The 21059-nt window shown below is 48.5% G+C and overlaps 1 protein-coding gene across 1 annotated transcript; it reads right to left on the bottom strand.

The window, feature by feature from the left end:
- Nucleotides 1-2750: 2750 nt before the first annotated feature.
- LOC139553119 (uncharacterized protein DKFZp434B061-like) lies at nucleotides 2751-19584 on the bottom strand. Its single transcript, XM_071365074.1, has 3 exons — nucleotides 17515-19584; nucleotides 4928-4956; nucleotides 2751-2787 (listed from the first exon to the last, which is right to left on the bottom strand). Exons 1-3 carry the CDS (start codon nucleotides 19582-19584, stop codon nucleotides 2751-2753), a joined length of 2136 nt encoding a protein of 711 aa, XP_071221175.1.
- Between the last annotated feature and the right edge of the window lie 1475 nt (nucleotides 19585-21059).

The following is a 21059-nucleotide window of genomic DNA, read 5'->3' as shown; positions in this document are numbered from 1 at the left end:
ACCACAGAGGAGAGGGGACCCAGTCAGACCACAGAGGAGAGGGGACCCAGTCAGACCACAGAGGAGAGGGGACCCAGTCAGGACACAGAGGAGAGGGGACCCAGTCAGACCAGAGGAGAGGGGACCCAGTCAGACCAGAGGAGAGGGGACCCAGTCAGGCCAGAGGAGAGGGGACCCAGTCAGGCCAGAGGAGAGGGGACCCAGTCAGACCAGAGGAGAGGGGACCCAGTCAGACCAGAGGAGAGGGGACCCAGTCAGACCAGAGGAGAGGGGACCCAGTCAGACCAGAGGAGAGGGGACCCAGTCAGACCAGAGGAGAGGGGACCCAGTCAGACCAGAGGAGAGGGGACCCAGTCAGACCAGAGGAGAGGGGACCCAGTCAGGCCAGAGGAGAGGGGACCCAGTCAGGCCAGAGGAGAGGGGACCCAGTCAGACCAGAGGAGAGGGGACCCAGTCAGACCAGAGGAGAGGGGACCCAGTCAGACCAGAGGAGAGGGGACCCAGTCAGACCAGAGGCTCCGCCCACCCCAGCAGCACAGCGAGTCTTAGGCTCCGCCCACCCCAGCAGCACAGTGAGTCTTAGGCTCCGCCCACCCCAGCAGCACAGCGAGTCTTAGGCTCCGCCCACCCCAGCAGCACAGCGAGTCTTAGGCTCCGCCCACCCCAGCAGCACAGCGAGTCTTAGGCTCCGCCCAGCCCCAGCAGCACAGTGAGTCTTAGGCTCCGCCCAGTCCCAGCAGCACAGTGAGTCTTAGGCTCCGCCCAGTCCCAGCAGCACAGTGAGTCTTAGGCTCCGCCCAGCCCCAGCAGCACAGTGAGTCTTAGGCTCCGCCCAGTCCCAGCAGCACAGTGAGTCTTAGGCTCCGCCCAGTCTTAGGCTCCGCCCACCCCAGCAGCACAGTGAGTCTTAGGCTCCGCCCAGTCCCAGCAGCACAGTGAGTCTTAGGCTCCGCCCAGTCCCAGCAGCACAGTGAGTCTAAAGCTCCGCCCAGTCTTAGGCTCCGCCCACCCCAGCAGCACAGTGAGTCTTAGGCTCCGCCCAGCCCCAGCAGCACAGTGAGTCTTAGGCTCCGCCCAGTCTTAGGCTCCGCCCACCCCAGCAGCACAGTGAGTCTTAGGCTCCGCCCAGACCCAGCAGCACAGTGCGTCTTAGGCTCCGCCCAGTCCCAGCAGCACAGTGAGTCTTAGGCTCCGCCCAGTCACAGCAGCACAGTGAGTCTTAGGCTCCGCCCAGTCCCAGCAGCACAGTGAGTCTAAAGCTCCGCCCAGTCTTAGGCCCCGTCCAGTCCCAGCAGCACAGTGAGTCTTAGGCTCCGCCCAGTCCCAGCAGCACAGTGAGTCTAAAGCTCCGCCCAGTCTTAGGCTCCGCCCAGACCCAGCAGCACAGTGCGTCTTAGGCTCCGCCCAGTCCCAGCAGCACAGTGAGTCTTAGGCTCCGCCCAGTCACAGCAGCACAGTGAGTCTTAGGCTCCGCCCAGTCCCAGCAGCACAGTGAGTCTAAAGCTCCGCCCAGTCTTAGGCCCCGTCCAGTCCCAGCAGCACAGTGAGTCTTAGGCTCCGCCCAGTCCCAGCAGCACAGTGAGTCTAAAGCTCCGCCCAGTCTTAGGCTCCGCCCAGTCCCAGCAGCACAGTGAGTCTAAAGCTCCGCCCAGTCTTAGGCTCCGCCCAGTCCCAGCAGCACAGCGAGTCTTCCTTCCCTAATCTCTAGCTGTGAGTCTGTCAGGGAGGGAAAATGAAGAGATCAACCCCCACCGGGCCTCATGACCTGCTCTAAGAACTAGTCATCATCCAATCAGGAGACGGGAGAGGATCAGGTGTTCCAAAGAGGTGGAGCTGATCTCTGAATTCTAGTCGATACGAATACAGGACAGTCCTCTCCAAATGATGCAATTCTTCTCCTGTATTGAACCAGTTGGAGACAGATGTCCCGTTGACTGACTGCTCTGAGAAGTCTCAATAGCGTGGGTCATGTGTCCCGTTCTCATCATAATAGAAGTGTCAGTGTGAGACCATGGTATGACATGCGCACCACTGTGCAGCTGAGCAAGGCAGGGACACGGAAGAACCTCAAATTAGTTCTGTGATTTCAGAAGACCTATTTTGGGGCTAGTTGTGCTGAAAAACGGGGTCATATGAGAATCTGATTCTTTCACTCCCTCACTGGTTAGGGACGTTACTATCGTGGCAAGGAAATAAAACACGAAGTGGATTTCTCTTCTTTAGGAAGACGGCCCTGATGTTGGAAACAAACATCGTGTCACCTAGAGTCACATGTATTTCCTAAGCTACAGCATCACCATATTTGACATACAGCAGGTTTTTAAAAAAGGTCTGTCTGCTACCCGTTATTATTGACATGGGAAAAAATATTGTGACACGGGTATCGTCACAGCCGTCTACCTCTTGTCAAATATTCTCTGCTCTTCGACTCCCCTATTGTCAAATATATATATATATATATATATATAAATATGAGAGCGAGAGAGCGAGAGAGCGAGAGAGGAGGTTGTAGGATTTAATCCCAATTTGTACTCAAACAGTTAAACGGATTGCTATCCTAGTGTGTTTAACTTGTAAAGATGGTTTTGTATAATTCCCTAATAATAATAATGCACATTTCCCAATTAACGTAAAAGCCCTAATGACGGTTATGACTTAAGTGATGAGTCTGCATGTTGATCCGACTGTAAGCGAATGATGTTACGTCACCAGCCCGTGGAGAACCAAACGCACGACGTCTTCAACCACAGTTAAACCACCTGCTTCTGGTGAAGGGACACGTATGAACTGTGGGGGAAGGATACAGAATTATACTGTCAAAAAACTTGTCTTATTATCTTCCCTCAGCTCATTATATCAGAGCACGGACCCATTTAATACTGCTGGGACTCTGTAGACAGGACACTGATCTTCCTTTCCACATGACCAACGTCAGGAAGCAGGTCGGATCTTGTTCAATCGGGAACGAGCATATTGGAGTGAACAAATCGAACACCTCTTCCTATCAAAATGAAACACTTTTCTGAACAGGGCAACAGCCAAGCTCATCTGTGTCGGTCTATCCGTCAGTCTAGAACAATCCGTCAGTCTAGAACAACGCTGCGTCACTGTGAATACACACAGTAGTCCAGACACTAGCTCATATCCCACTTAAGGTCTTATTAAAAGTGGAAAAAGCTGTTTACATGGACCTTTGATATGTCGCTCACGAGTATCCCCTGTATCCATGAATAAGCAGAATATTCCTCATTTAAGTTCATATGGGTTCAATTGAATAGTACAGGTGTTCCCAACACTTTTGCCCCCCCCCCCCCCCCCCCGGACCCCATTTTGATATCTGAAAAATTCAGTGAATTGTAAAAACATTCTAACAGTGTTTCTGATTGTCTTCTCAACTCACCGTCACATACTAAGACAGTCAAATGTAAATGAGTCTGACATCTCTTATCTGTCCACCACTAATGAGATGGGTGTGGCTTGATGCATGTCACGTTCGGAGCTTCTCAAAGTCAGGGGGCGTGGTCGACAGTGTGAACACCTCATCTCACCCGCCACACCCAAATCTGGATCAATATTTTGGTTTTTAATGCAGACGAGAGCACAGAATCAGATACCATGAGTTGTACTGCTTGGAGGGAGATGTCACAGTATTCCCTTTGAGTCAGGAACTAACACTCCTCCGTAGTGACCCGTGAATATAGCACCACAGTATTCCCTTTGAGTCAGGAACTAACACTCCTCCGTAGTGACCCGTGAATATAGCACCACAGTATTCCCTTTGAGTCAGGAACTAACACTCCTCCGTAGTGACCCGTGAATATAGCACCACAGTATTCCCTTTGAGTCAGGAACTAACACTGCTCCGTAGTGACCCGTGAATATAGCACCACAGTATTCCCTTTGAGTCAGGAACTAACACTCCTCTGTAGTGACCCGTGAATATAGCACCACAGTATTCCCTTTGAGTCAGGAACTAACACTCCTCCGTAGTGACCCGTGAATATAGCACCACAGTATTCCCTTTGAGTCAGGAACTAACACTCCTCCGTAGTGACCCGTGAATATTGCACCACATCAAAACGTCACGCCAGGGTAAATCTACACTAAACACAGCCCTTAATTTAAGTGTTTCTGAAATTCCCAAAGGGAAAAATGAATAGTGGAAAAACGATTGGAAGCATTTTTGAAGCGATTTGTTTAACAAATCAGATAAACATCACATGGAAAAACAACAGTAAACGGGATTAGACGTTGACATGCCACAGTATCCCGTCTAAGAACAGCATATCCCAGACATCTTATCCGGGACACAAGCTTTTTGAGGGGCTTTATGATGTTTATTATTGTGTCAACTCAAAAAACAGAATGACTATCCCTGAATAACAACGGGATATTGGTGTGCATGTAAACGTTGTCACTGATCACGTGGATGAATGGTCGCCAGGAAATGGCGTCCACAGAGCAACCCAGCAGCAGTTTAGTCTCACTAAGCTATCCACACACCGCAGACATAAACTGAGTCACAAATTGTTTTCATATTTTTTTATTTAACTAGGCAAGTCAGTTAAGAACAAATTCTTATTTACAATGACAGCCTACCCCGGCCAAACCCGGACGACGCTGGGCCAATTGTGCGCCTCCCAATCACGGACGGATGTCACAAAGCCTGGATTCGAAAAACCAGGGACTGTAGTGACGCCTCTTGCACTGAGATGCAGTGCCTTAGACCGCTGAGCCACTCGGGAGCCCAATGGCAAAAGGCCTGGCCAAAAGTAGTGCACAAAATAGGGAATCATGTGCCATTTGGAACAGCCATAGACTGATTCCTGAGCAGGCATTCTGCTCCTCTGTCATACTGCTGCCTGTCAGAACCAAGGCTTTGGTACAAAGAATTAACACACATTCATTCTCCTGAGCGTGAACTCACCTGCTCAAAGAGCAGAGTTTGTCATTGCTCTGAAAAAGAAAAGCCAAAATGGGAGAGCTGGGAGAGCTGGGAGAGCAGAGGGCCTCACTGCTAACTAGAGCATCACATCGACCAACGACCAAACCGGTTGATCATTTCCTTCCCCTAATGGCAACCCACTAACCAATCAATAACCTAAGTTTAGTTTTCTAGCGGGCAAATTGCATCACAGTAACAAGCTTCAATAGATCTGTCGGGGTGACCGTTGAATCACTTCAAAGCAGGTGTAGCCGAGCGGTTTGGCCCTGAGAAAAACATGCCTGGGTGCCCTTGAACAAGGCACTAAACCATAATTGCTCCTGTAAGGATAAGAGCATCTGCTAAATTACTCAAATGTAAATAATAAGGAAAGGCTAACATTCCACTCCTCTTTGGCAAATGACAGGAGTGGAATGTTTGCTAAAAAGACTGGTTAACAGACTAGGAAAAGGTGTTGTATCTACCAGACTAGGGGGAAAAGGTGTTGTATCTACCAGACTAGGGGGAAAAGGTGTTGTATCTACCAGACTAGGGGGAAAAGGTGTTGTATCTACCAGACTAGGGGGGAAAAGGTGTTGTATCTATCAGACTAGGGGGGAAAAGGTGTTGTATCTATCAGACTAGGGGGGAAAAGGTGTTGTATCTACCAGACTAGGGGGGAAAAGGTGTTGTATCTACCAGACTAGGGGGAAAAGGTGTTGTATCTATCAGACTAGGGGGGAAAAGGTGTTGTATCTACCAGACTAGGGGGAAAAGGTGTTGTATCTACCAGACTAGGGGGGAAAAGGTGTTGTATCTACCAGACTAGGGGGAAAAGGTGTTGTATCTATCAGACTAGGGGAAAAGGTGTTGTATCTACCAGACTAGGGGGGAAAAGGTGTTGTATCTACCAGACTAGGGGGAAAAGGTGTTGTATCTATCAGACTAGGGGGAAAAGGTGTTGTATCTATCAGACTAGGGGGGAAAAGGTGTTGTATCTATCAGACTAGGGGGAAAAGGTGTTGTATCTATCAGACTAGGGGGAAAAGGTGTTGTATCTACCAGACTAGGGGGAAAAGGTGTTGTATCTACCAGACTAGGGGGAAAAGGTGTTGTATCTACCAGACTAGGGGGAAAAGGTGTTGTATCTATCAGACTAGGGGGGAAAAGGTGTTGTATCTACCAGACTAGGGGGGAAAAGGTGTTGTATCTACCAGACTAGGGGGAAAAGGTGTTGTATCTATCAGACTAGGGGAAAAGGTGTTGTATCTATCAGACTAGGGGGGAAAAGGTGTTGTATCTACCAGACTAGGGGAAAAGGTGTTGTATCTATCAGACTAGGGGAAAAGGTGTTGTATCTACCAGACTAGGGGGAAAAGGTGTTGTATCTATCAGACTAGGGGGGAAAAGGTGTTGTATCTACCAGACTAGGGGAAAAGGTGTTGTATCTACCAGACTAGGGGGAAAAGGTGTTGTATCTACCAGACTAGGGGGAAAAGGTGTTGTATCTATCAGACTAGGGGGAAAAGGTGTTGTATCTATCAGACTAGGGGAAAAGGTGTTGTATCTATCAGACTAGGGGGGAAAAGGTGTTGTATCTACCAGACTAGGGGAAAAGGTGTTGTATCTACCAGACTAGGGGGAAAAGGTGTTGTATCTACCAGACTAGGGGGAAAAGGTGTTGTATCTATCAGACTAGGGGGGAAAAGGTGTTGTATCTACCAGACTAGGGGGGAAAAGGTGTTGTATCTACCAGACTAGGGGGAAAAGGTGTTGTATCTACCAGACTAGGGGGAAAAGGTGTTGTATCTATCAGACTAGGGGGGAAAAGGTGTTGTATCTACCAGACTAGGGGGAAAAGGTGTTGTATCTACCAGACTAGGGGGAAAAGGTGTTGTATCTATCAGACTAGGGGGAAAAGGTGTTGTATCTATCAGACTAGGGGGAAAAGGTGTTGTATCTATCAGACTAGGGGGAAAAGGTGTTGTATCTACCAGACTAGGGGGAAAAGGTGTTGTATCTACCAGACTAGGGGAAAAGGTGTTGTATCTCTCAGACTAGGGGGGAAAAGGTGTTGTATCTACCAGACTAGGGGGGAAAAGGTGTTGTATCTATCAGACTAGGGGGGAAAGGGTGTTGTATCTACCAGACTAGGGGGAAAAGGTGTTGTATCTACCAGACTAGGGGGAAAAGGTGTTGTATCTACCAGACTAGGGGGAAAAGGTGTTGTATCTACCAGACTAGGGGGAAAAGGTGTTGTATCTATCAGACTAGGGGGGAAAAGGTGTTGTATCTACCAGACTAGGGGGAAAAGGTGTTGTATCTATCAGACTAGGGGGAAAAGGTGTTGTATCTATCAGACTAGGGGGAAAAGGTGTTGTATCTATCAGACTAGGGGGAAAAGGTGTTGTATCTATCAGACTAGGGGGAAAAGGTGTTGTATCTACCAGACTAGGGGAAAAGGTGTTGTATCTATCAGACTAGGGGGGAAAAGGTGTTGTATCTATCAGACTAGGGGGAAAAGGTGTTGTATCTATCAGACTAGGGGAAAAGGTGTTGTATCTATCAGACTAGGGGGAAAAGGTGTTGTATCTACCAGACTAGGGGGGAAAAGGTGTTGTATCTATCAGACTAGGGGGGAAAAGGTGTTGTATCTACCAGACTAGGGGGAAAAGGTGTTGTATCATCCAGATACACAACCATCACATAAACCTAAATCTCAGTGGGAAATGTTTCAGGGGGAGGTGTGTGAGTCAGGAGATGGATAGAGGTGTTGTGGCTGTGTCAGTTTGATCACATTCTTCGCTATTGTATTTTGACGGGAATACCACTGAGAATCTCAACGACGACAGAGTTGTATCATTCAATTTAACAGGAGCTGTTGGAATTGCAACACAGAATCTATGTGACGATGACTAATTGAGAAATGACACATGCCAGGCAACTTGTTGAGTTTCACTCTCTGCCCGCCCGGCCAACCCTACTTGGCTTCGAGGCAGGTGGGTGTCAAGATCATCATGATGTTGGAAAATCAGATCAGAGTAGTCCGTTCCTACACATGAGTGGAAATGTAAGGTGACATTTGCGTAACTTGCAGGTTTTATGTCAGACAAGGTATTTACTCACACATTCCGTTTCATCCTAAGAATGGTTATTCTTACATATTGACAATCAACGTTAAAAAGGACGACAGAAGGAAGGATCCTGGCCATGTAACATTTTAAGGAGGGCTAACCGTACTAGGTTAAAGTAGCGCCCCAACAATGAAGAACAGACAGCCATGGTCGTGAAATAGACTTCAAGCATGTTAGCTAGCTAGTTTGTTCATTGAGAGAGTTAACAGTAGCTAGCTGGCTCACTAACTAAATAGTTAATCTTAGTCGCGAAGACACTGCCTTTGAGACTAACGTTACGCAGTAAGGTAGTGGGTTTCAGTCCATATGTTACGCATTTCACATTAAAACTACCTCGTTAGCTAGTTAGCTACCTAGCTATCTCTGCTAGTTATCATAAAATCAAATGATAGTCTAATGATGTGAATCCACTTAATTATAACGTTAGCTATTCAGTAGCCAACCAGCTAGCGCTGTCAACCCAGTAGCAAAGTTAGCTCCTTGCCGCCAGTTAGCTACCTGTTAGCTAGCTTCTAGCCGTCATAACACTTAGAGCCGTTTAAATGTGGCTTATTCACTGGCAAACTAACATGTATTTATAGTTCGCTGACTGTTAGCTCATAGTGTACCAGTTTCAGCTACGGTACAGTTCGTTCGGTTCTAATGTTGCCAGCTAGCTAGTTAGCATTTGCTGGATAGCCAACGTCGAGAGCTGTGAACCCCAGCCAAAACATCTATTTTCCCCCCCTCTGCCGTTAGTAACAGCACCGACTAACGTTAATTAGATATCATTTTAAAATATCTAACTTGTCCCCTTACCTGTGACCAGCGCCCCGATCCAGAAGTCAGTCAAATTCGATCACCTCTCTCTCGAACCTGGCCGATATAAATGTAAATTCCAGTTGAAGTGTTATTGGTAATGAACTCTATCCTGCTAAGCGCTCTAGTTTCACCATACGATCGGCTAGGTCATAAACTCTCAAAGTTCTGTTATGGGTCGAAAATGGCAGCCATCTTGGTCAGGGAGAAATCCAAAACCAAGTTTATTAAGGTTACAAATTCACTATGGCTATCTACTCGGATTTCAGAGCGCTCTAGTCTTGAGTGTGACAGAGCGCAGAATAACTAACAGAGCTCCACAGTGGAGGTGTCATAATACCCATAAAACCTAGCGGTCAAACAGGTAAATAGTTCCAATCGTTTTTCTATAATTCATTTTTCATTTAGGGGATTTTAGAAACACTTAAAATAAGATTTGTGTTTAGGCTGTTTGACGTTTTGATAACCATGTAAATCTCTTTTGGACAAGGTGACTTTTATCAATATATTCAGCTCTATTTACTCTTAGATTCGAAAGTGCTAATTAACATTACATTTTAGGGGGGTAAATACAGGCAAATATACTGATAAAAGTCACCTTGTCCTAGAGTGATTTACACGGCAATCATAACATCCCAGAGCCCATATTTTAAGTGTTTTCTAAAATCCCCAATGGGGAAAATGAGTGGTGGAAGAACCATTTCCCTGTTTGACCGCTAGGTTCCATGGGTATTATGACTCATACTGTGGTACTCTATTAGTTTCACCTGCCTGTCCACTCCATGATTCAACCATCCCTGGTAACTGACCGCCCCTCTCCTCATCCATGCTTCTTGTTCTTCTTTGAGGTTTATTGGCAGACTACACTCACTCAAGGTGTATTTTGCCACCATTTTGTAGTGAAAAATACCCCAAAAACAAAATATGTTTTGGATGAACAAATTCATACTAATTACCAAAAACAAAAAAACACTAACCAAATTCACGCTACTATCCTACATAAAAAAATATTTAAAAAAGTGTACTCCTTCAGTCAAATTTAAATGTGAATTCAGATCTCTACACACGCTCAGGAACCTGGGAGGGGGGAACCTCTTCATTCAGTACTCGTTGTAACAGGCTGTGAAGTCCTGGAGATCCAGAAATCTATTTGCCGCCTTCACAATGATGTCAAGCTTCTTATATGTTTTATTAGTTTGACGAGTTTATTACTTTCGCTATAAAACGCAACATAGTCCACCTTCTCCACTGCTAGTGTGTTGGGATCCATGGCATTCAGTGCAGACTGTGGAACATCTACTACCATCTCATCTCTACTCACTCCTTCAGCTATTTTTGTCCTTATCCATTGGGTAATGCTCTGCAAGTTTACAGTGAAATTCAAGGTGCTTGATTGATAAAAAAATAAATAAGTGATGGACAGATGAAAAGGGGTGGGACTTACAGCCGGTTACTTTTGCGGTGTAGACTTTGTGAAAATGCACCATCTATCAAAATCTGTATTCAATAGGATTTTCAATAGATTAAAGCTGCATAGATCTACTCACGAGTCCTCTGTCTGCTTGTCAGGAAGTTTGGACTGAATGTAATAGGACAGGTGTAATATCCATAGGCAGACGAGTGGCCTCCCACAATAACAATGTTCCGACAAAGGTCTGGGATATACGAGACGAGCACAGATGGGTCCTTTACCTATGTAATCATGCACTTGTCAATACAGGGAAGCATAAAGCCATATATATCCCTCTCTATAACTCTGCTCTGAATCTATCAGCCTATTCCAGTTATAGTGCACTACTCTGGTCAAAAGGAGTGCACTATGTAAGGGAATAGGGCTCTGGTCAACAGTAGTGCACTATGTAGGGTACAGTACCCTTAGTGCCCTGGTCTAAAGGAGTGCACTATGTAAGGGAATAGGGTGCCATTTTGGGACACACTATCTCTTCATGGTGGACAATGATCAACAGGTTGGGATCCTGAACAATGTCAACAAAAGGCAAACAGGACGTAGCTTGAGTTTCTACCTCCTGTTTATTCAGCCATTCATCCATTCCCTAACTGGTTGCTCTGACTGTCCCATTCAGACACAGTCCTATTCAAAATACTCTAGTTTGGTATTTCTGAATGTACTAAAATGATACTAAGTCCAGAAGAAGAGGGAGAGTACAACTGGGCCCTTTGTTGTGGTTCCTTCAGCCCCCATTCATTCTGATGAGAACTGACTCCTTTCAAAGGGGAAATCTGCGATTGCTACATCAGTTTTGTTTTTTACTTTTAAGTTAACGATATATACTGTACCCATTGATTATTGAAGAATATAACTTAGCCTCATTAGCTTGGTTCAATTGTCGCATCCCCCTCAGAACCCCAAATATAAGCTTGATTTACTCCTTTGTTTTTTAAACAATGTAATCATAAACAAACACTGCATAGCCTCAAAACATGGTAACAACTCTAATTGAGATATCATAGATGGTCAGTCCTTGTATCCACAGCTCTGTTTAATGAAGTTAAGAATGTTAAGAATGGTTATATTTCTACAGCCTCATCCCTCAACTGTTTACCAGAACAGTGGCGGGGTGGGATAACCCTTATTGTTATTGTTCGAACAGCAGATTGCCCCTTTAAAGACCAGTAGTTTATTAGTATCAGCTGCATTCCACACATAGCTGTAGGTACTGGGGATGAAACAGGGGTTTGGACAGCAGGCAGGCAGCTGTATGTTGGACTGCAGTGCAGATAGACTTCTTGGGAAAACTAGGCTATTCTACTTGAAAAAACTAGTCTATTCTACTTGGAAACACTAGGCTATTCTACTTGGAAAAACTAGGCTATGCTACTTGGAAACACTAGGCTATTCTACTTGGAAAAACTAGGCTATGCTACTTGGAGAAACTAGGCCATGCTACTTGGAGAAACTAAGCCATGCTACTTGGAGAAACTAGGCTATGTTACTTGGAGAAACTAGGCTATGCTACTTGGAGAAACTAGGCTATGCTACTTGGAGAAACTAGGCTATGCTTCTTGGAAAAACGAGGCTATTCTACTTGGAAAAACTAGGCTATGCTACTTGGAAAAACTAGGCTATGCTACTTGGAGAAACTAGGCTATGCTACTTGGAGAAACTAGGCTATGCTACTTGGAGAAACTAGGCTATGCTACTTGGAGAAACTAGGCTATGCTACTTGGAGAAACTAGGCTATGCTACTTGGAGAAACTAGGCTATGCTACTTGGAGAAACTAGGCTATGTTACTTGGAGAAACTAGGCTATGTTACTTGGAGAAACTAGGCTATGTTACTTGGAGAAACTAGGCTATGCTACTTGGAGAAACTAGGCTATGCTACTTGGAGAAACTAGGCTATTCTACTTGGAGAAACTAGGCTATGCTACTTGGAGAAACTAGGCTATGCTACTTGGAGAAACTAGGCTATGCTACTTGGAGAAACTAGGCTATGTTACTTGGAGAAACTAGGCTATGCTACTTGGAGAAACTAGGCTATGCTACTTGGAGAAACTAGGCTATGCTACTTGGAGAAACTAGGCTATGCTACTTGACAATGTTGTCAAGCCTGTTGTGCTTTAGCAACGTTTATCTTTATCTTCCTCGCCCTCTTTCCACCTGTCAATCTGTCTGCCTGTCTACCTGTCAACTGGTCTACCTGTCTACCTGTCTACCTGTCAATCTGTCAATCTGTCTACCTATCATCCTGTCCACCTGTCATCCTGTCTACCTGTAATCCTGTCATCCTGTCTACCTATCATCCTGTCATCCTGTCTACCCGTCATCCTGTCATCATGTCTACCTGTCATCCTGTCTACCTGTCATCCTGTCTACCCGTCATCCTGTCTACCTGTCATCCTGTCTACCTGTCATCCTGTCTACCTGTCATCCTGTCTACCTGTCATCCTGTCATCCTGTCATCCTGTCTACCTGTCATCCTGTCTACCCGTCATCCTGTCTACCTGTCATCCTGTCATCCTGTCATCCTGGCTACCTGTCATCCTGTCTACCTGTCATCCTGTCTACCTGTTTACCTGTCGTCCTGTCTACATGTCTACCTGTCATCCTGTCTACCTGTCATCCTGTCTACCTGTCTACCAGTCAACCTGTCATCCTGTCTACCAGTCATCCTGTCTACCAGTCATCCTGTCTACCTGTCATCCTGTCTACCTGTCATCCTGTCTACCTGTCATCCTGTCTACCTGTCTACCTCTCTACCAGTCATCCTGTCATCCTGTCTACCCGTCATCCTGTCTACCTGTCATCCTGTCATCCTGGCTACCTGTCATCCTGTCTACCTGTCATCCTGTCTACCTGTCATCCTGTCTACCTGTCTACCAGTCAACCTGTCATCCTGTCTACCAGTCAACCGGTCTACCTGTCATCCTGTCTACCTGTCATCCTGTCTACCCGTCATCCTGTCTACCCGTCATCCTGTCTACCTGTCTACCTGTCATCCTGTCTACCTGTCATCCTGTCTACCTGTCTACCTGTCATCCTGTCTACCTGTCATCCTGTCTACCCGTCATCCTGTCTACCTGTCATCCTGTCATCCTGGCTACCTGTCATCCTGTCTACCTGTCATCCTGTCTACCTGTTTACCTGTCGTCCTGTCTACATGTCTACCTGTCATCCTGTCTACCTGTCATCCTGTCTACCTGTCTACCAGTCAACCTGTCATCCTGTCTACCAGTCTACCAGTCATCCTGTCTACCTGTCATCCTGTCTACCTGTCATCCTGTCTACCTGTCATCCTGTCTACCTGTCTACCAGTCATCCTGTCATCCTGTCTACCCGTCATCCTGTCTACCCGTCATCCTGTCATCCTGGCTACCTGTCATCCTGTCTACCTGTCATCCTGTCTACCTGTCATCCTGTCTACCTGTCATCCTGTATACATGTCTACCTGTCATCCTGTCTACCTGTCATCCTGTCTACCTGTCTACCCGTCAACCTGTCATCCTGTCTACCAGTCAACCGGTCTACCTGTCATCCTGTCTACCTGTCATCCTGTCTACCTGTCATCCTGTCTACCTGTCTTCCTGTCATCCTGTCTACCTGTCATCCTGTCATCCTGTCTACCTGTCATCCTGTCTACCAATCAACCTGTCTACCTGTCATCCTGTCTACCTGTCATCCTGTCTACCTGTCTACCTGTCATCCTGTCTACCTGTCATCCTGTCTACATGTCTACCTGTCTACCTGTCATCCTGTTTACCTGTCTACCAGTCAACCTGTCATCCTGTCTACCAGTCAACCGGTCTACCTGTCATCCTGTCTACCTGTCATCCTGTCTACCTGTCATCCTGTCATCCTGTCTACCTGTCATCCTGTCTACCTGTCATCCTGTCTACCTGTCATCCTGTCTACCTGTCATCATGTCTACCTGTCATCCTGTCTACCTGTCATCCTGTCATCCTGTCAGGCTCAGGAAAGATGATTTGTGATGACCCCCAGTAGTTGTCCAACCTGAAACAACACAGTGAATGATGTCAACTCTTAACCATCTTCCATCATAGGTCAAATCAAATGTATTAATAGAGCCCTTCTGACATCAGCTGATGTCACAAAGTGCTGTACAGAAACACAGCCTAAGAGGACGGGCTCGTGGTAATGACTGGAGCGGAATCAGCGGAATGGTATCAAATAAATCAAAACACGAAGGTTTCCATGGTTTCCAGGTGTTTGATGCCATTCCATTAGCGCCGTTCCAGGCCATTATCATGAGCCCGTCCTTCAGCAGAGTTTCTGTTTGTGCAGAGTGTGTAGCAGCCTTGGCAGCCATTGGTTGAACAAGCTGAGCAACAATGAGAGGTCAGGCCCCTGTGGAGAGCCTGGTCAATAGGTTGGGAGATAGAAACACACCGTTGCTTCTACACCTGCATTGCTTGGTAAGGTGCCACCAATCTCCTGTGGTGTGTAACAGCATTTAGGGCTTATGTTGAGGCCAGAGAATGGTACTTTCCTCCTCCATGACACAGGTTTGATGAAGTAGAGGGTAGCCCTTCTAGACTTTAATAAAATATACATAGATTTACTGTCTTGTTCTGACCTTATTGAACCGATAGAGAGAGAGAGGATGACAGTAAAAGAGAGAGAGGTCAAAGGGCACTAGGTCAGATTCTAACCAACACCGTAGACATGTCACGAACACTGCAGCATTACACTGGTCCTTCTATTCTTGAAAGATCAAAGAGACACACATTTAAAAACCAACCAACCCACTTCAGACACGTGAAGGGTGATATAGTGAACAACCCACCTCAGACACAGACCACACGTGAAGGGCGATATAGTGAACAACCCACCTCAGACACGTGAAGGGTGATATAGTGAACAACCCACCTCAGACACGTGAAGGGCGATATAGTGAACAACCCACCTCAGACACGTGAAGGGCGATATAGTGAACAACCCACCTCAGACACGTGAAGGGCGATATAGTGAACAACCCACCTCAGACACGTGAAGGGCGATATAGTGAACAACCCACCTCAGACACGTGAAGGGCGATATAGTGAACAACCCACCTCAGACACGTGAAGGGCGATATGCTGTCTAGCTGATCTATTTATGTGGTTAGCACTCCCTCTAGTGGTGTTACGTTGTACTACAGCCGACAGGTTCTCACGGTCTGAAATACTTCAGAGTCAATGCTCCCCCTCTTGGACACATATAGTATCTCTGACATAAAGTACATTTATTAATGCCTTCCAAATGGTTCCCTATTCCCTATATAGTGCACTACTTTAAATGGTACCCTATTCCCTATATAGTGCACTACTTTAAATGGTACCCTATTCCCTATATACTGTTGAGTTGTGCACTATACAGGGGATAGGGCGCCATTTGGAATGGTGTAAAGTACTTAAGTCGTTTTTTGGGATATCTGTACTTTACTATTTAAATGTTTCACTACTTTTACTTCACTGCATTCCAAAAGAAAATAGTGTATTTTTTTACTCCATATATTTTCCCTGACATCCAAAAGTACTCGTTAAATTTTGAATGCTTAGCAGGACAGGAAAATGGTCCAATTCACACAAGAGAACATCCCTGGTCATCCCTACTGCCTCTGATCTGGCGGACTCACTAAACAACAAATGCTTCATTTGTAAATGATGTCCGAGTGTTGGAGAAGATAGCCCCTGGCGATCTGTAAATAAATCAAAAACTAGAAAATGGTGCCGTCTGATTTGCTTAATATAATGATTTTTACATTTACTTTTGATACTTAAGAATATTTAAAACCAAATACTTTTAGACTTTTACTCAAGTACTATTTTACTGGGTGACTTTAATATTTACTTGAGTCATTTTCTATTAACATATCCTTAGTTTTACTCAAGTATGACAATTGGGTACTTTTTCCCACCACTGACCATTTGGGACACAGACAGCATTTGTCAACTGATTATGCTAGCCTGGGTACAAGTCTGTTTGTGCCCTTGTCATGACAAGAAGTGGCATGAAGGCACAAACAGACTGGTAACCGGGCTATGATAATGCACGAAGGCACAAACAGACTGGTAACCGGGCTATGATAATGCACGAAGGCACAAACAGACTGGTACCCGGGCTATGATAATGCACGAAGGCACAAACAGACTGGTACCCGGGTTATGATAATGCACGAAGAACAGAAAACACACCATAGTGGCATCATGATTTATTTCTCAAACAACATATAGAGGCTACTTTAACTTTACACAAAATACAAGCACATTTTAGCTTAGAATATTTACATAAAAATAAAAAAAACATAACATTCTGTGGGGATTGACCGTGGGGATTGACCGTGGGGATTGACCGTGGGGATTGACCGTGGGGATTGACCGTGGGGATTGACCGTGGGGATTGACCGTGGGGATTGACCGTGGGGATTGACCGTGGGGATTGACCGTGGGGATTGACCGTGGGGATTGACCGTGGGGATTGACCGTGGGGATTGACCGTGGGGCTTGACCGTGGGGATTGACCGTGGGGATTGACCGTGGGGATTGACCGTGGGGATTGACCGTGGGGATTGACCGTGGGGCTTGACCGTGGGGATTGACCGTGGGGATTGACCGTGGGGATTGACCGTGGGGCTTGACCGTGGGGATTGACCGTGGGGATTGACCGTGGGGATTGACCGTGGGGATTGACCGTGGGGATTGACCGTGGGGATTGACCGTGGGGATTGACCGTGGGGATTGACCGTGGGGATTGACCGTGGGGATTGACCATGGGGCTTGACCGTGGGGATTGACCGTGGGGATTGACCGTGGGGATTGACCATGGGGATTGACCGTGGGGATTGACCGTGGGGATTGACCGTGGGGATTGACCGTGGGGATTGACCGTGGGGATTGACCGTGGGGATTGACCGTGGGGCTTGACCGTGGGGATTGACCGTGGGGATTGACCGTGGGGATTGACCATGGGGATTGACCGTGGGGATTGACCGTGGGGCTTGACCGTGGGGCTTGACCGTGGGGCTTGACCATGGGGATTGACCGTGGGGATTGACCGTGGGGCTTGACCATGGGGATTGACCATGGGGATTGACCATGGGGATTGACCGTGGGGATTGACCGTGGGGATTGACCGTGGGGATTGACCGTGGGGATTGACCGTGGGGATTGACCGTGGGGATTGACCGTGGGGCTTGACCGTGGGGATTGACCGTGGGGATTGACCGTGGGGATTGACCATGGGGATTGACCGTGGGGATTGACCGTGGGGCTTGACCGTGGGGCTTGACCGTGGGGCTTGACCATGGGGATTGACCGTGGGGATTGACCGTGGGGCTTGACCATGGGGATTGACCGTGGGGATTGACCGTGGGGATTGACCGTGGGGCTTGACCGTGGGGCTTGACCGTGGGCATTGACCGTGGGGATTGACCGTGGGGATTGACCGTGGGGATTGACCGTGGGGATTGACCGTGGGGCTTGACCGTGGGGATTGACCGTGGGGATTGACCGTGGGGCTTGACCGTGGGGCTTGACCGTGGGCATTGACCGTGGGGATTGACCGTGGGGCTTGACCGTGGGGATTGACCGTGGGGCTTGACCGTGGGGATTGACCATGGGGCTTGACCGTGGGGATTGACCGTGGGGATTGACCGTGGGGATTGACCGTGGGGATTGACCATGGGGCTTGACCGTGGGGCTTGACCGTGGGGCTTGACCGTGGGCATTGACCGTGGGGCTTGACCGTGGGGCTTGACCGTGGGGATTGACCATGGGGCTTGACCGTGGGCATTGACCGTGGGGCTTGACCATGGGGCTTGACCGTGGGGATTGACCGTGGGGATTGACCATGGGGATTGACCGTGGGGATTGACCGTGGGGATTGACCGTGGGGATTGACCGTGGGGATTGACCGTGGGGCTTGACCGTGGGGCTTGACCGTGGGAATTGACCGTGGGGATTGACCGTGGGGCTTGACCGTGGGGATTGACCGTGGGGCTTGACCGTGGGGATTGACCATGGGGCTTGACCGTGGGGATTGACCGTGGGGATTGACCGTGGGGATTGACCGTGGGGATTGACCATGGGGCTTGACCGTGGGGCTTGACCGTGGGGCTTGACCGTGGGCATTGACCGTGGGGCTTGACCGTGGGGCTTGACCGTGGGGATTGACCATGGGGCTTGACCGTGGGCATTGACCGTGGGGCTTGACCATGGGGCTTGACCGTGGGGATTGACCGTGGGGATTGACCATGGGGATTGACCGTGGGGATTGACCGTGGGGATTGACCGTGGGCATTGACCGTGGGGCTTGACCATGGGGCTTGACCGTGGGGATTGACCATGGGGATTGACCGTGGGGATTGACCGTGGGGATTGACCGTGGGGATTGACCATGGGGCTTGACCGTGGGGATTGACCGTGGGGATTGACCATGGGGCTTGACCGTGGGCATTGACCGTGGGGCTTGACCGTGGGGATTGACCGTGGGGATTGACCATGGGGCTTGACCGTGGGCATTGACCGTGGGGCTTGACCATGGGGCTTGACCGTGGGGATTGACCGTGGGGATTGACCGTGGGGATTGACCGTGGGGATTGACCGTGGGGATTGACCATGGGGCTTGACCGTGGGGATTGACCGTGGGCATTGACCGTGGGGCTTGACCATGGGGCTTGACCGTGGGCATTGACCGTGGGGCTTGACCATGGGGCTTGACCGTGGGGATTGACCGTGGGCATTGACCGTGGGGCTTGACCATGGGGCTTGACCGTGGGGATTGACCGTGGGGATTGACCATGGGGATTGACCGTGGGCATTGACCGTGGGCATTGACCGTGGGGCTTGACCGTGGGGATTGACCGTGGGGATTGACCATGGGGCTTGACCGTGGGGATTGACCGTGGGCATTGACCGTGGGGCTTGACCATGGGGCTTGACCGTGGGCATTGACCGTGGGGCTTGACCGTGGGCATTGACCGTGGGGCTTGACCATGGGGCTTGACCGTGGGGATTGACCGTGGGCATTGACCGTGGGGCTTGACCGTGGGGCTTGACCGTGGGGATTGACCGTGGGGATTGACCGTGGGCATTGACCGTGGGGATTTACCATGGGGCTTGACCATGGGGCTTGACCATGGGGCTTGACCGTGGGGCTTGACCGTGGGGCTTGACCATGGGGCTTGACCATGGGGCTTGACCATGGGGCTTGACCATGGGGATTGACCATGGGGATTGACCATGGGGCTTGACCGTGGGGCTTGACCATGGGGCTTGACCGTGGGGCTTGACCATGGGGATTGACTATGCAAAACAATAAATAATGTTCCTGAAACTGCTTTGCATGGCACTTAAAAAAAAAGAAAACCCAGCTATTCAGTGAAATAAAGTCTACCCAGTTGATACCAGTTGACGTTGGACATCCGTGGTCTACGATCTGCATATCTGTCCCAAACCTATGCCAGGCAACAAGACACATTCAGAACTGACTTGGGGTCAGAGTGTATTCAGGTACATTTTTTTTATACAATATTCACCTCTTTTTCTTCCAAGAGGAAAAAAAGATCATCGTTCCGACTTTAGCAAGTTGTCGTCAAGGATTTGTTGACAGAGAAGATAAGGTTGAGATTTGCAAGAAGAGATTTGAGTGAAAAGCTGCTAATCTACAGTAGGAGAAGCCACGCCATCTTAGAGGATGAAGGTACTGTACAGCACAGGAGGCTGCTGGGAGAACAGCTCGTAAAAAAAGGACCCATTACAGAGCACATGGAACGGTATCAAACATCTGGAAACCATGGAAACCACGTGTTCCATTCGTTCCGCTCCAGTCATTAACACGAGCTCGTTCTCCCCAATTTAAGGTACCACCGATCTCCTGTGCTGTACAGGTACGACCTCTGACCTCTGATAGTGTACAGGTTACGACCAGGGCCCGTATTCAGGTTCTCCCACGTCTATGTAATCTCATTCTGATCCAGGATCTGTCCATATCATCTCATTCATTCTGATCTAGGATCTGTCCATATCATCTCATTCATTCTGATCCAGGATCTGTCCATATCATCTCATTCTGATCTAGGATCTGTCCATATCATCTCATTCATTCTGATCTAAGAGGCTAAACTGATCCTAGATCAGCGCTCCTGGTCTTTCATACTCTGAGACTCTTAATGAATATGGGCCCAGACCTCTGCTCCTGTACAGGTGAGACCTCTAACAGGGTTGGTTGGTTCATCTCAGACTCCTCCTCTTGTCAGTCTGTCACTCAGAAACATCTGGTAAACATCAACATAGTTGTTTGTCACGTCCTCCTCCTCCTCCTCCTCCTCCTCCTCCTCCTCCTCCTCCTCTCCCTCCTCCTCCTCCTCCTCCTCATCCTCCTCCTCCTCCTCCTCTCTCTCCCAGTACCGGCTTCTCCTCCTCCTCCTCCTCCTCTCTCCTCCACCTCTCCTCCTCCTCCTCCTCCTCCTCCTCCTCCTCCTCCTCCTCCTCTCCCTCCTCCTCCTCCTCCTCCTCCTCTCCCTCCTCCTCCTCCTCCTCTCTCTCCCAGTACCGGCTTCTCCTCCTCCTCCTCCTCCTCCTCCTCCTCCTCCTCCTCCTCCTCCTCTCCCTCCTCCTCCTCCTCTCCCTCCTCCTCCTCCTCCTCCTCCTCCTCCTCATCCTCCTCCTCCTCCTCCTCTCTCTCCCAGTACCGGCTTCTCCTCCTCCTCCTCCTCCTCTCTCCTCCACCTCTCCTCCTCCTCC

The sequence above is a fragment of the Salvelinus alpinus genome, chromosome 25 (assembly GCF_045679555.1).
Source record: "Salvelinus alpinus chromosome 25, SLU_Salpinus.1, whole genome shotgun sequence".
NCBI classification, from domain to species: domain Eukaryota; kingdom Metazoa; phylum Chordata; class Actinopteri; order Salmoniformes; family Salmonidae; genus Salvelinus; species Salvelinus alpinus.
Note: the sequence above shows the minus strand (reverse complement) of the source record. Positions and strands in the feature narration are given on the sequence as shown.

What these genes read in the sequence shown, in the direction of transcription:
- LOC139553119 (XM_071365074.1), bottom strand. Translation starts at nt 19,584, where the DNA reads ATGGTCAAGCCCCACGGTCAAGCCCCATGGTCAATCCCCATGGTCAAT. An exon ending in CCCCACGGTCAATCCCCACG is followed by an intron (nt 4,957 to 17,514) that starts GTCAAGCCCCAC and finishes TTTCTTTTTCAG; the next exon opens with AGCAATGACAAACTCTGCTC. An exon ending in AAACTCTGCTCTTTGAGCAG is followed by an intron (nt 2,788 to 4,927) that starts GTGAGTTCACGC and finishes CTTCCCCCACAG; the next exon opens with TTCATACGTGTCCCTTCACC.